The sequence below is a fragment of the Chelonoidis abingdonii genome, chromosome 1 (assembly GCF_003597395.2).
Source record: "Chelonoidis abingdonii isolate Lonesome George chromosome 1, CheloAbing_2.0, whole genome shotgun sequence".
Taxonomy (NCBI): Eukaryota; Metazoa; Chordata; order Testudines; family Testudinidae; genus Chelonoidis; species Chelonoidis abingdonii.
The window spans coordinates 309029696-309044773 of NC_133769.1; the positions used below are offsets into that span (position 1 = coordinate 309029696).

The 15078-nt window shown below is 40.1% G+C and overlaps 1 protein-coding gene across 3 annotated transcripts in view; it reads left to right on the forward strand.

The window, feature by feature from the left end:
• The window catches only part of NAA16 (N-alpha-acetyltransferase 16, NatA auxiliary subunit), a 100030-nt gene that overhangs the window by 52759 nt on the left and 32193 nt on the right, over nucleotides 1–15078 (forward strand). For all 3 annotated transcript variants that reach the window (XM_032776936.2, XM_032776937.2, XM_032776938.2), the window contains one exon: nucleotides 658–764. In XM_032776936.2, the coding sequence (XP_032632827.1) occupies nucleotides 658–764 (107 nt within the window). The remainder of the gene's footprint in view (nucleotides 1–657; nucleotides 765–15078) is intronic.

Below are 15078 nucleotides of genomic sequence, written 5' to 3' on the forward strand. Positions count from 1 at the left end.
AGTTATTCTAATTTCTGTTTTTCTAGGTCTGTCAAAAACATTTCAGTTTGTAAATATTCCCAGCTTGGTAGCTAAAATATTTATACAACCCTATTGAGCATATGGAAAATATTCTATGCCTGTTCCACGTGTCTTCCCAGTTGACTCATCATAATTCATGGAAATATTAACCTAAGATGCTCTCAGACATCAGTGCTAAAAAGGTTGAATTGCCTATTAGTTACTTTTCTTTAAGTCTCTCCCAGAAATCTTGTCTCTGCTATAGAAAGATATCATAGCACAACAAGTACTGTGATTGTGCCCACAAATACATTCAGATAACTAAGTATTTCAGTAATCTCCTCCTACAATATTGATAAAGATGTGGGGACTCTGCCTTATGAAACCAAGTCTTCCAATAGTTTAAAATTCTAAAACTGATTTTAGTGTAGAAAGTCATGGCCACGTTAGTTTCCCCAAACAGAAACATTTCTTTAGGGGGAAGATGTGCTTATTCTGTTTTTCTGCTTTAACAGGAAAGAAATCAAAGCATTAGAACACTTTTTTCTCTGTAGAGTTTGTTATTGGTGATAATCCATAGTTGTATAAATATAAACACTGATCAGTATACAGCACTCACAAACATTAAAATATAACCAAATACACTTTTGTTTCTAGGTGAAACATTTAGAGAACTAACGGATAAGTTCCTGAGGGTTAACTTCAGTAAAGGCTGCCCACCCTTATTTACCACTTTGAAATCTTTATATTACAATACAGAAAAGGTAAATTTTAGTATTTATTCAGTTTTCATATAATCTGCTGTGCTAATTTAAGTTGTAAGTATATTATATAGATTTCTCTAGAATTTACAAATGACTGTAATTCAGCAATCTCCTACTTAGTAGTTAGTGTGCTGCTTTCACTACAGATTTACTAGGTGATTACGCATCACATAGTAATATGTACATATCTGTCTTAAATTTGATGACTTTGGTATTGTCAGAATCAGATACAAATATGTACAGAAGTTTGACAAGTCAAGGATAAATGTCTTCTACTAAAATGTATTCTTTGTCCTGGGATGCAAATGTGACAGGGTTGTTTCAATTTGTGGTTTAAGATGTCACAGGAAATTTTTATTATAAAACCAACAACTGGTAACAGTTGTGAATTGTGGTAATACAGTATTGTGTGCTACAGAGATATTTGTTCCTTATGTCAGTTTCTGTCTAAAGTTTGTGTAGTATTATTTCATTTGAGCAGGTCTAAAATTTCAAGGTATGTTACAGTTCTGTTTTGTACTAACACTGCTTTTCCAGATGTAAATTATTGGTTTTAATGTGTCGTGTGTATACACGCACAAACTGTACATGTACAAAATGTATTCAACAATATATTATAATGCAGTTTGGATGGAAAATTTTACATAGTGAAGTTGAACTTAAACTGTGTGATTTTAAAAAACTTTAATTTGTCTTTTTTGAGTTGTAAAAAAAGCAATAAAGAGGTTTTTTCACCTTGATTTTTGCAACTATATGAATCCAGAAGTTTGAGATGTTCAGGAATATTGATGTGGATGACATGAATTGTAATAGAGAAAGTTCTTCACCAAGGATGGGCAAAATAAGGTAGGGTGGGAAGTGCTCAGAGTAGGCCAATGTATACTAATGAGAGGAAAGGGCTAGTCACTGCTTCCACTATGGCATGTTTTTACCTGAGAAGTTTTCTTGCCACCAGTCAAGTTGGGAACATGAAATCAAAACTTTTGAGATTGCCAGCTTATTCAGAGGGACTAACCAATAATTTGTATGCAGAGACAGAGGCAATAATCAAATTTATATGGCTTAGTATTTAGGATTTACATTTGTGAAAATACTTAATTTTTTTTTTCCACTGGAAGGGGGTGGGGTTTCTTCATGTTTTTTATTTTTTGCATTTCACTCACTTATTGATGTTTATGGAAATACTATATCTGAAAGGGGTTTGAAACAAGAAAATTGGCTCTAACTTCAGTCTGAATAATTTTTAACTATTTTGAAATTAAAAATGAAGTGATGAATGTCAAGGATGTTGTTGTCCTTGTTACAGCTTTCTAGAAGCTCGGGGTGGGAAGGAATAGTTACTTATGTTTTGAGGGAGGGGCACGTCTCCTTGGTAGAATCAGCTGTCACTGGATATTGGAGCTTGTGTTGTGAATTGATTATGGGGACCTGATTTGAAAGAATCTTGCACAGGGCCTGGTAATACATGATTCTAGGAAAAACTAAAATCAGCATTGATTATTAATAGAAGATGGTTTGTTGATTGTGTGAAATTACCCTGTAATGGCTACAAGCATCTGTACTAGGGGAAAATACACTTCTACTCAACGCGACAAATTCCGTGTGTGGAAAAAGAAAGATATGAAGTATTGTGCCCGAGTTGTGAAGATGCCACACACAAATGCAGAGAAAATTATGGCAAATTATGACTTTGGTGTTTGATCAGGCCATGAAAATAAAGATTATAACTTCTCAGGTACAGTAACATGAAATCTTTGACATAAAAACATGTAACACGATCCTGAGGTATGTCATAGATGTTGAACTATTCTGTCACAGCTGTCATTCAGTTTCGTGATTGGTTGGTTGATAGGAAAAGAATTGATTTCCAAGTCTCTCATTGATATTCAGTGGAACTCCCTGGAAGGTTTTATCTCTCTGCATCCAGATCATATATGTAGAAATTAACACAACAGGAGAACTTTGATCAAAATGTACCAATAATTTTGTATTAAAATAGACTCAACAGAAAGATATTAAAGTTTTAAACATGAGATTTGAGAGAGAACAGATTGTAGGCTGTTAACACTACTGTTGCAGTTTCAGGGGAAATGTGGTTGTTCAAATTTAGAACAAAGACCTCGAAGGACAAAATCAAGTAAACAAAACAAACTCAGGAAAGCTATGGAACCTATTCCTACTTATTCAACTTAACCTTTCCATTTGGGATCCAGTGTTATTGGTTGAGCCCTGGGTGGGAAGAAGAGTTTGAATTGTGGCTCATGAAATTTAATCCTGTGTACATTCCTTCCGTTCTGCGAATGTGGTTGCAGAAGTAGTTTGTAGCAGTTCACGGCATTAAAATGGTGAAAAATTGTGAAAGTAAAATATCAGGCAATGGAACTTCTGAGTTCAGAATTTTGTACATTTTTAAAGACCTCCACTCTTTTTTTGAGGGGGGTGGGGTCAGCTGAGCATGAAGTTAGCACATTTTAGTATGTTATGATTGGTTTGGTCGAAACCTCTTAATAGCTCAGGTGCTGAAAAAGTAAATTGATATGTGTATTTAAATATCTAAGAGTAGATACAAGAATGGTAGGCCTAAGTGAATAGACTTGTGGACCCAAATATTGTGTTTTTGTGTTTAACTTAGAAAATTACAGGCTTTTCCTTTTTTATCAAAATGTGTGCCTCTTTATGTTTAGGGAATAAATGCTGACAAAGCAAATCACCTAGTATGTATTTTTCATTTCATTTCATAGACTTTTTGTGAGTTTTCTAGTGTGTTTATTTTAGGGAAAAATGTGTGGCTATGGGGAGGGTGTGTCAATGTCAGATATTTCAGAGGATGGTGTGTATAAAATGCATAGTAAATCTAATTCAGCAACCGGAGGAAGGTAATTTCCCTGACAGTATGATACTGATCATCTTATGCTTGTATAATGTTTGTTATCTTGAAATTAGAAATGTTAAAGATGGATTAGTCCTGTTCTTTCCTCCTTCTACTCCCTGATTGTACCCTACAGCAGATCATCTGAACAGTGCTTTATACAGTCCAGTATTAAATGCCCGAAGTGATGGGGCTTCTACACATCCTAGTGCCCGATCTAAGCTTCCAGTAAAAAGTTTTTCTTGATTTCCCCCCCCCCCGCCCGCCCAAGGCTATACTTCAAAAAAAAAAATTGTTCTTAGTTGCATTCCTTCCATTGCATCACATGAAATGTTTCTCCATCCTTGGTGTTCAGAGTTCTAGTACCCATGAAAGGATTTATTTAATAGCAGCCCAGACTGTACCTCTAAGTACAAACTGCAGCACTTCCTAAGACTTCTTTGGGTACCTGTGTACCATTTAGCCAGCATCTGTTTTCTCTTCCTCAAGGAGAGAGTTGGTCAGCAATTTGTCCCTCATTGCTAACACTTGCTTTTAAACAAAATACTGTTCTTGTAATAGAAGAAAAAGTTGAATGACAGATAAAACTAAAGCAATCTGTAGAACTTCTCACAGTGATTAGTGCTGAAGACAGTCGAGATATGAAAAAATGTTTCCCATAATAGACTGCAAAATGAATATTCCCAGTTTTAGAAGCTTCTCCGTCATTGTGCACTCTTGTAGCATTTCTTAAGATGGGAAAACTTTGGCAAATAAGTGAAATTTATAGCATGTTTTGAAAAATGATTAGATTTTGCCTTTGTCTTGGTCTTATTTTCTGTAGCTTGTTCCACAGTAGAATTACCTTAAATGAATGCCCCTGGCTCTCGCAAGCTTTTTGGGGGATTTTTTACCTGCGTTATTCTGGAATAGCACAGAAAATCATAGAATAGATGAAGTGGTTAGCTTTAACATATCTTGGTCCTGAACTGTTCATAGCCTTGTAAGACTGGAGTCTTGAATTGACATTGGAAGTGAACTGGAAATCAGTGGACAGTGCAGAGCACCGTGTTCTGTTCTCTGTTGCTTATCCCAATGAAAATTGGGCTATCAAACTGAAGCTTCTGTGTTGCTTCTATCTGCATTCTCTGATACATGGATTACATTAATTTACACAGTCTGGAAATGACACATGCATAGGTCACTCTGGCCAAATCTTCTGCCAAAAGAAAGGAGAAAGGATCATAGTCTCCTAGCATGGTGAAATAAAAAATGTACTGTGCTAGGCCATTCCTAACAAGGTCAGATGTTTTAGGTCAAAATCAGAAATGGATGTAGTTGTTTTATTTGTAATCCATTGCTTGGTCTACACTTAAGCTGTACATCAGTGTAGCTGTACCAGTCTAGGATGTGAAAAAGCATACCCCTGAGTGACTTAGCTATGCCAACAAAACCTCCATGCAGACACAGATTTGTCAGCTCAGCTAGTGGTGTTGGGAGAAGTGGTGTTCCATAGTGTAGATATAGCCCATATCTACTACTTTACTCTTCCTCACTCCCAAGTGTACACTATCAAGAAGGCAAGGACAGAGACCTTTTATGCCATTTTAGGAAGGAGACTTTCCTTCATTTAATGGTGGTCTGGTCTTCTTTTTTCTATCCAGAGGACCCTCTGGTCTCCAGTTAGCTCATAATATTACTTCAGTGCACAAATGATGGTACTAGTCTGGGCATGTAAGAGCATTTCTTTTCCTCTTCCAGGCGTTTTGTCTGAACAGAAACCTGCAGTTTCTCCCTAAAGTAGCTTTACTGCAAATTTCAGGTGAATAAGAATATATAAAAACGGATCTCTCCATACATGTACAGGCATAGCTGCTTATTACAATACCCTTTAAATGTGCCTTCTCTCTGCAGGTCCTCCTCCCCCCATTATCAGAGGAGTAGTCGTGATAATCTGTATCCACAAAAACGACGAGGAGTCCGGTGGCACCTTAAAGACTAACAGATTTATTTGAACATAAGGTTTCGTGGGTAAAAACCCCACTTCTTCAGATGCATGAAGATACTCTGTTAGATACTGCTCCCCTTATGAAGCAGTTCCTCCAGTTCCCTAATAAATGAGTTCAAAGAACACAGTCTAGTACTAAGATGCCCAGAAATTGACATAGTATTTCAGGTGCTGCTTCACCAGAATTTACTAGAGGCACTATCTCTTGTGCTCATTGTTGCAGTTCTTCTATATAAGCAGCCCAAAATTGCATTAATTAATTTTTGCCCACCATATCACATAGAGCACTTGTTTTATTTGCTGTTGGCATTTACCCTGATCTCTTGGTATTACTACTTTCTAGGTTTCTCCAAGTTTTAGAAGGGGAAGACACTTGAGTGTTGGGGGGTGGGGAGGGCATGACAGAACTGGCTGCTAGTTTGGCATATTGCATATATTGTATGGCATTGCCTAAACCAGTCATATATAAATATAATGTAGATCTTTTCTGAAAGGATATAACTAATTCAGAACTCTTCAATGGATGTGTAGTTTAAACACTACCGTCTAAGATGCATTGCCTAACTTCTTGTTTTCTAGTTTTAAATTTCTCTGAGCCTTAATCGTTTAGGTGGTGGGGGTCTATTTCTAGATTTCAGCATAAAATAAAAACACAAAACTATGTGGAAAAGTTACCCTGAGTCTCTTATTACAAGGCGTAATAAGGTGCTGTCTTTGATTTCCCTTCCAGCTTTTAGGGACTTTCAAATCTTCTACTTGATGACAGTGGACTGTTTGGCAATATAAATTAATACTAAAAAAAGCTTCACTGAGAGATAGGCGTAAACTACTATGTAACTTAAGATCTTACCTCAGACATCCAAATGAAAATCTTTGACTTCCATACTGAAATTTTAAACCATTTATCTTCATGGGAATTAAGCAAATCTTGGATACAACTGAATGGAAGAAGGTAGACCAATGTCTTGAATAAAATCCTTTTCTACAATTCTTCACTGAGTCTTAAGTGCTGTTAATCAGTAGCTTATAGGTGCTTAATTCAACTAAGCAAATAGTACCTCGTGTTTAAAATGTAGTCACATTTGGTTTATTAAAATGATCAAAGCCAGTTAAGGGAATTAGACCGTTTCCATTTCTCAACCATCTCTTTTCAGTCTTATAGCAATTATTTCTTATAATTAATTCCGAGATTACTTATTTTCCTTTTTTAATCATATTGAACATAATGTGCTGTTAATAACTAATCCATTCAGTTAATACATTGTGTTGTCGATGATACAAAACCTCTCATTTTAGTCTTGTCATTCTACGTCCATCAGTGCTCTTTGTTTAGGCTTCACTAAACCTGGAGTTGGACAGAGTCAAAATTTCTACTCAACTTTACTGCACAACTAAACGTTTTAAGTCAGTCTCTGCAGTGCCACAGCGAACCAAAAAAGCTTTATAAAGGTTAATCTCTAACCCATGTAATTCAATAACTGAACCTTCTATTCATAAGTGTTTACATAGGTTGAAGAGTTACAACAGAGAAGCCATATATAGTCTGTTTTTAATTACAGTATTGTTATCAAGATGCCCTTCATGTTATCAGGAAGGCCGAGAGGAAGAATACAGTACATAAGTGGATTCCATTATCCTGCTCTTGGGAACATAATTTTGTCCCTTATCTGTTACGGATTTTCTTGTTTTGTCTGTTTGAATACCTACCATTTGGTTCCTCACTGAGGTTTAATTAGCTGCCTTGCATAAAGAATCCTGTAGTTAAAGACAGTAGTCTCTTTTTTGTTACTTAAACATTTAGTTATATTTTTCCTTTTCTTGACATTTTAAACTTCTCTCTAACCTCAAATGATGAGGTTGGTACTCAGCAAAAACTACTAAGGTATGGAAGTGCAATTTATTCCTATGTCAGAGAAACAGTTTCAAGGGATTGATTGATTAAAACAGTACTTGAAGTAATTGTCATATTATGGGTATCTCTAGGTCCACTAACCCTGGACTTATATTGCAGTGTAAAGTCAGTGAACCGTGGTTTTGGGAACCCAGGGCTTGAGTGTCTACAGTGGTTGCTGACACCTAGACTGAATTTTTGAACCGGAGCTCCAGCATCCATAACTCCAGTACACAGGCTTGAGTCTGTCCAATCATGTCCAAGACTTTCTACCTTCGTGTTGAAATGTGGCTGCTCTAGCCATTTGTGGTGCAGTGTGAGAAATTTTGACTATCCACCCCGAATGTCACAGGAAGTTTGAGCAGCCTGCTGACCCATCTTGAGCCATCCTTTTGGTAGATATACTTCCAGCAACCAGAGCCAACTATGTGGAGGAGTCACCTGTTTTAAGGAGATGGGAAGAGCTTATTTAACCTTTTTATTACTGACCTTGGCACAAAAAGCAGGAATGTGCTAATAAAGTTTGCGGATGACACAAAGCTGGGAGGTATTGCTAACACAGAGAAGGACTGAGATATCATACAGGAAGATCTGGATGACCTTGTAAACTGGAGTAATAGTAATAGGATGAAATTTAATAGTGAAAAGTGCAACGCATACATTAGGGCCAATTAATAACAAGGAATTTTAGTTATATAAATTGGGGAGAGCATCAGTTGGAACCAACCAGAGGACGTAGAGAGGTCTGGAGTTGTGAGTTGATCGCAGCGATGACTATTGCCGCATGTGATCATTCGGCCGCGTTAAAAAAGCAATATGCAAATTGTTAGGATGGCACATGCAGTGAGGTATTTTCAGGCAAGAGATAAGGAGGCTGTTAAGTACCATGTATCCTAAGGGCATTCTGAGTGAGACCATCATTCCTTGGACAATACTGTTGATCTCAGTCTGGATCCTCCCATGTTTAAGGAAGGATGAATGCAAAACTGCACACAGGTTCAGAGACGGGCCTACTAGCGCATGATCCGACCGAATGGAAAACCATGTCTTGGATGAAAGGAGACTCAAGCAAGCTTGGCTTGTTTATGCCCTACCTGAAACAGAAGGTTAGGGGGAGGATACTGCATTGCTCCTTTATAAATTATATCAGTAGGGATTAATGATTTAGGGCTTGAGGGAGAAGTGACTGATTGATTTTAGCTTAGCTACAATGGTAAACACAAGACAATGGGTCGTTTAAACTAGATCAGATCAAAGCTTTAGGAATTAGCACATGTGAAATTAAGATCGAGACTGTTCTCTAACAAACTTAGAGGAGGCGGGAAGTTCTGGAACAGCCACCTTCCTAATGGGGATTAGTTGGGGGCAAAAGACACTATCATGACTTTAAGACTAAGCTTGTAACGCCTTCTCTATGGAACGGGATTGTATGATGATGATAGCTTAATTTTGGCCAATTGAATCTTGATTATCAGCAGGGTGAGTGTGCCCAGGGTCTGTGATGGATGTTAAATGGGAGGGATCTGAGCTACTGCAGAGAATTCTTTTTCTGAGTCTGGGCTGGTAGTCTTGCCCACATGATCAGGGTTTAGTCTGATCACCATATTTGGCGGTCAGGAAAGAAGGTTTCCTCCGGGGCAGGATTGCAGAGAGGCCCTGGAGGTTTTCCGCCTTCCTCTGCAGCTGTGGGGCCCATGGGGTGCACTTGAGCTGGTGGATTCTCTGCAGCTGAGTCTTCAAAAACCACAATTTGAAGACTTCAATAACTCAGACATAGGTTAGGAGTTTGTTACAGAAGTGGATGGGTAGGATTCTGTGGCCTGCTTTGTGCAGGAGGTCAGACTAGATCATCTTATTGGTCCCTTCTGACCTTAAAGTCTATGAGTCTAAAGCTTCTGTAAGATGCTGGTGGACATTCTGGTGGCCTTTTCTGACCCACCAAAGGCAACTGACAAAGCTAATGACAGAGGAAGAGGAGGAAGACACAGACATGGCAAACTCAAACTGGCTGGCTGCTGCTGCTCATGACACTTTGTATGGCCACTGATACCCCCAATGTAGCACTTCTGGAGAAGGAACAAAAGCACAGAGTAGTAGGACCACGTCGTCATGCATGAGATGACCAGCAGAGAGTCCAGAACTCTTGCATAAAGAAAACTAAATTTTCTGGAGCTTTGTGAGCATGTTGCCTTGATCATCCAGCTTTGAGGTATGAGGGTGGCTGTGCCAGTCTAGAAGTGAGTTGCTATAACCATATGGAAGATGGCTATCCGAGACTGCTACAGATCCATTGTCAACCAGTTTAGTGTTGGAAAGTTGCTTGTGGGTAAAGTGGTGGCAGAGGTTTGAGGTAATCGGTCATGTGATTTACTCAAAGGCAGTAGCATAGAAGATACTCCTGAAGTAATTACTGGCTTTGAGAGAATGGGATTTCTAAATTGCACCAGGTCCATTGTTTGCCTTCAAGGCGCACCAGTACATAAATCAGAAAGTGTACTATTCCACTGTTATGCAGGCCTGTGTAGACCACAGAAGCCAATTTATGAACATTAACATGGGCTGTATTGGAAAAGTTCATGATGCCAGGATTGTCTGCCAGTTGAGAGTCTACATTCAAGGATGTACTGGGACACAGTTCCTACCAAATGACATTATCATAAATGAAGTTACTGTTCCCACTGTTGGGGATTTTGCATGCCTTGTTTTGCCTTGGTGTATGAAACCATATCCTGATCTCAGAGGCCCTGGTAAAAGATTTAATTACTCTTGCAGTAGGTGTAAAATGGTGGTCGAATGTGCATTTGGCAGATTGAAATCCTGCTGGCATTGTCTGCAGACCCTATTTGGATTCCAGTGTAATCAGTGCTCTTTGCATTACTGTGGCTTGCTGTGCTCTTCACAATCTTTTTGACACCAAAGGTGAGCCATTTTGCCCCAAATGGAACTGACAGTGATGGTCTGCTGAAGCAGTACTCTCAATCAGAAAGTGCAGCTACTGGAGCTGGATGCACCCAGGCATCAGAAATTGGGGATGCACTGTGCTCCTCCAATTTTACCACTGGCCCATGCAAGTCTGTGAAGATGATGGTACTTTTATGACGTGCTTGTGCAAAGCTTATAGTACACTGGGTAAGGGTTGGGGGTTTGAGCGACATACTTTGGACTTTGAAATGGAATGAGGGTGGACAACTGTGGATTTAGATAATACTATCTCTCAATACAGATAGCATACAACTTCTTAAGTTGTCATTTACCATGTGTTTATCTTTTAAATACTAACAATTTCATAATAAAATAAAAACCTTTGTTTGAACTTTTATTAGGAAAGTATAATATTAAATCATTGCCAGGCAGGCTGGTTGCCATTAGCACACCAAACATAAACCAAGTGCATGAATAAAGGCAAATAGTGGAACAATTTCCAAGATGGAAACCACCTACTATGGCATATCCCCTGGTCTCTCTGTTCTTCTTTCCTTTCACATTTGCTGTGCACTGGGTGCTAGGGCAGAGGGGCAGGGAGTTTCATTCGACAGACTGCATGGGGTATCTGTTCCATAGAGGTCATGGGACTGCCACAGCATCAGTCTGCAGTTTTGCAGCCATTATTAAAAGCAGCCTTTCAGTTTTGTCTGTAGTGCGCTATCTTCATCCTTAGCTGCCATTCCTCTTCCAGGCACTGTGAAGCAAGTGTCTGAGCCTTTGCTGAAATCTGTCTTGAAGCTGTGAAACCAACCTGAGCCTTTCATCTTGCCTTTCCACTTGCTGTCAGTCCCTCTTTGGTACTGGACTGCTTGTTGGCTTTATCGAGAATGTCAACTGTAAGTTCAACAGAAATGATTCCTCTTGCACCAGTCTATGACGGTACCATGATCCAGTCTTCTACTCTAGTTACTCAAGTTGTCAAGGATACTATGATCTGCCAAAGCTGATGGTCCTGGAAGAGGAGAAGAAACAAAGTTATTGTCTCAAGTGTATCAGTACATGAGCACAAAAATTCCTTTTGGAATTTCAAGGGCATAAAATGTTACTTTGTAAAACTGTACCTCAGTATATTGTCAGAGGGATGCTTCAGACCTCAGAGACGCCCTGGACACAGCTGGGTTAAAAAGAGATGCATAGTGAATAGTTAAAAATCACAACCACTTTTTTCTAAGAATTGTGGACCAGTTTGGACTGTGTAGAAAGTTGGTTGCCATGGTGTTCTACATAAGCCATCTCTGTCATTTGAGGCATTCCACATTTTAGAGAACACAACAGTTCTGGTGGCTCCAAGGTAGCAAAGAGATCTATTCCAAGCTGCTAATGGGGAAGCCAACTGTTCATGCCACTGTGAAGCACACATCTGTGAGTGGAATGGGCTGATCAGCTACCGAGGTGCCCTGAAAAATACGCCCTTCCCTGAAATATGACTGCCTATCTGGAGTTGCTGCTACTGAAAAAGTTTGCTGCTATCAGAACCTAGGATGGGGTCAAAATTCATGAGCGAGTCAATGGGATGTGATGTTAGCTTCTGCATGTTATTGGTGCCTCCCCACGGCTTCTGATACAGCCTTTTTGTCTTCCTACGAACACACACACTCCACTGGCATCCCCTTTCCCTCCCCCACCCCTCAGTACATTTCTGGACTGCATTCAGACTTCCAGACATATTTCAGACACATGATTTCATCACCCATGCACTACATTTAACTGAAACGACTGCATTTCAGACACTACCACCCCCTTCTGCAGTTCAGAGCTTGCAGGTGACTTCTTACTTCGTTGGATTGGTACAACTTGCTTACAGGATGGGCAATGTAATGGTCTCAATTTTTAACAAACCAACATGTCCTAACCCCGCCCCCCCCCCACACACACACAAAAAAAATTGCCCATTATTAGTAAAATATGATTTTTGGAGGCTTGTCACATTTGTGCTTCCTGATACCCATTTTAAATTCAAGGCTGTGAGGGGTGGGGTGGGGTGGGGGATACTGAGGAGCTGGCCTGCAATCTGCCATTGGCAGATAAACCGCTGCCCAGGGTTTGCACTGATTTTTGCTTTGGTTCATAAGAAGAAAATCCCTTCCATAGCAATTAATTAAAAATGGAGCCAGAAACTTACCTAGCTATGGGGTGACCTCTGCCTCTTCAGTTTCTGCTGATGGTTCCATGGTGAGTTGCTTCTCTGGTGGGTACCATCAAAAAGCTCCTCTGAGTACAGTCTGAGGATGTGCTGCAGCTGCTCCTGTGACAAACCGTCCTCCAGGACTGATTTCATCACAGGAGTCTCTTTGATGGCCTCATCTGGAGCCTGCTGCTGACTCCCATTCCCATGCTAGATTCTGAGGTCTGCAGGTCATCGTGTGCTACTGTTGATTCTATGCTAGGCACAGTACTCAGCACCTTGTCAAAGCTCTCATAAAACAGACATGACAATGGCAAAGTTTTCTTCGAGTGATGGGCCCTATTATATTTCACTGAGGATGTACATGCAACGTGCAACTGGAGCTGGAGAATTTGAAAGTAGTAGTGTCTGTTGGTTCACACGTGCACCCTTGCGTCATGGTTTTGTCCGAGGAGGTAAAGTGTGGGGCAGACTAACCATGTCTCCAGTTCCTTCTCACCTCCAACATCGTTGCTATGGACACTGTCATGCGGAGGGAATTGTGGCTTCATTCCTCTGGTTTCCCCAGGGAGGTTCGAAATACCAATGAGCGCCTCCCTTTTGATGAATCTTTTATCTTTTTAATCAGAAAATGGATGATTCCTTCCACATCCTGAAGGATTCAAGACCCACAGTTTGCTCACTGGGTATCTATACACTTTTGTGCCTAAGCATAAATTCTACTGCCCATCACCCACACAACAACAGTACAGGACTTCCCAGTTTTTCCACCAGCGATCATAGAACTACCACGCAAATGCCAAAGGACCAAATCATCTCACCCTCCAGGCCTACCATCACAGCCTTTCTCCTCACACATGCAGTCCTCTCAGAAAAGGTATTTCTGAGGAACACTAGAGAGCTGTCATCCACCTTCCTTACTGCCATTCTACTACACCATCCCCTTTGGGGGTCAGCTAGCATTCTTTTTTTGTACCAGCTCGGAGTGCAATAACAATGGACAAGTTGGTGTGAAATGTCATCCACTATGGCTATATGATTGAGTTCATCATGCTCCCTCATTCACAACCCCATCCCCAATCCTTCCTTAGGGACCACTGTTACAATAGCATCCTCACCCTAGAGGTGGACTCCTTACTACAAAGATGGGTGATAGGGCAGTTCGTCCAGTCTATCAAGGGGTGGGGTTCTAGTCAACCTACTTCCTGATACTCAAAAAGGACAGGGTGGAGACCAGTCCTGGATCTGTATCATCTCAGTGGCTTCATCCACACACCTAAGTTTCATGTGGTCATCTTAGCAGCTATCATCCCGTCATTAGAAGAAGGCATGTGGTTTGTGGCTTTCGATATGCAGGATACCTATTTTCACATAGAGATCCATCTGGGCCACAGACGATTCCTGAGGTTCATGGTAAGCCATCAGCGTTTTCAATGTATGTTCCTCCGTGGCTGCATGGCATTGTGCATGTATGTCACTGTCTTTGCTTGCTTCCACCTCCTTCTCTGCCTCCAGATGTGGCTCCATAGTGTCTACTCACCCACATGACGTGCCAGATAGTTCCCCCAAGGTACTTTCGTCCCTCTAGTAGTAGACAGACCCATGATAGATCTGTGTCCTTTTTCCCATTTTCCCCAGACAGGACGGTCGTCACAAGGGGAGTGCACATGGGAGAACACATGACAGAAAGAATGTGGACCCCTCAGGATTCAAGGATGCACATCAGTGTTCTGGAATGTAGGGCTGAAAGGGACCTCAATAGGTCATCAAGTCCATCCCTCGGTGCTGTGGCAGGACCAAGTCAACTTAGATAATTCCTGACAGTCATTTGAACAAGTTGTTTGTAAAAGCCTCCAATGATGGAGCTTCTATAACCTCCCTTGGTAGCCTATTCTAGTGATTTAATTACCCTGAGTTGGACAGAGTTATATCTAATATAAATTTTCCTTGCTGCAGTTTACTACAGTTTACAAGGTACTACTTGTCCTATCTTCAGTGGATATGGAGAATAGTTGATCTCAATTAATTTTATAACAGCGCTTAACATATCTGAAGACCGTATCAGGTCCCAAACTCTTTTTTCAAAAGTAAACATACCTAATTTATTAACCTTTCCTCATAGTTCAGATTTTTTTAACTTTGTATCATTTTTGGTCCTGCCTCAGCGTAGAGGTCTGGACTTGATGACCTGCCTAGGTCCTTGTCAGCCTTACATTTATATTCTTTAATTATTGCCTCCAGAAAAAAAAATCAGATTCATTTTACTCTGATCTTTCTATAATCCTCCCCCGCCCCATTCCCCATCTTCACCAATCTCTTGTGGAGATGGGATTTTATTTCTCTTTGCTATTCTATTAATAATCTGGTCCAAAAACATACTGATATTTGTGCTTCAGCTATAGAGAAGTGTGCTGTGCCTGGTGATGAGGCAATTTCATTTTAGAATGCATTCTAGCC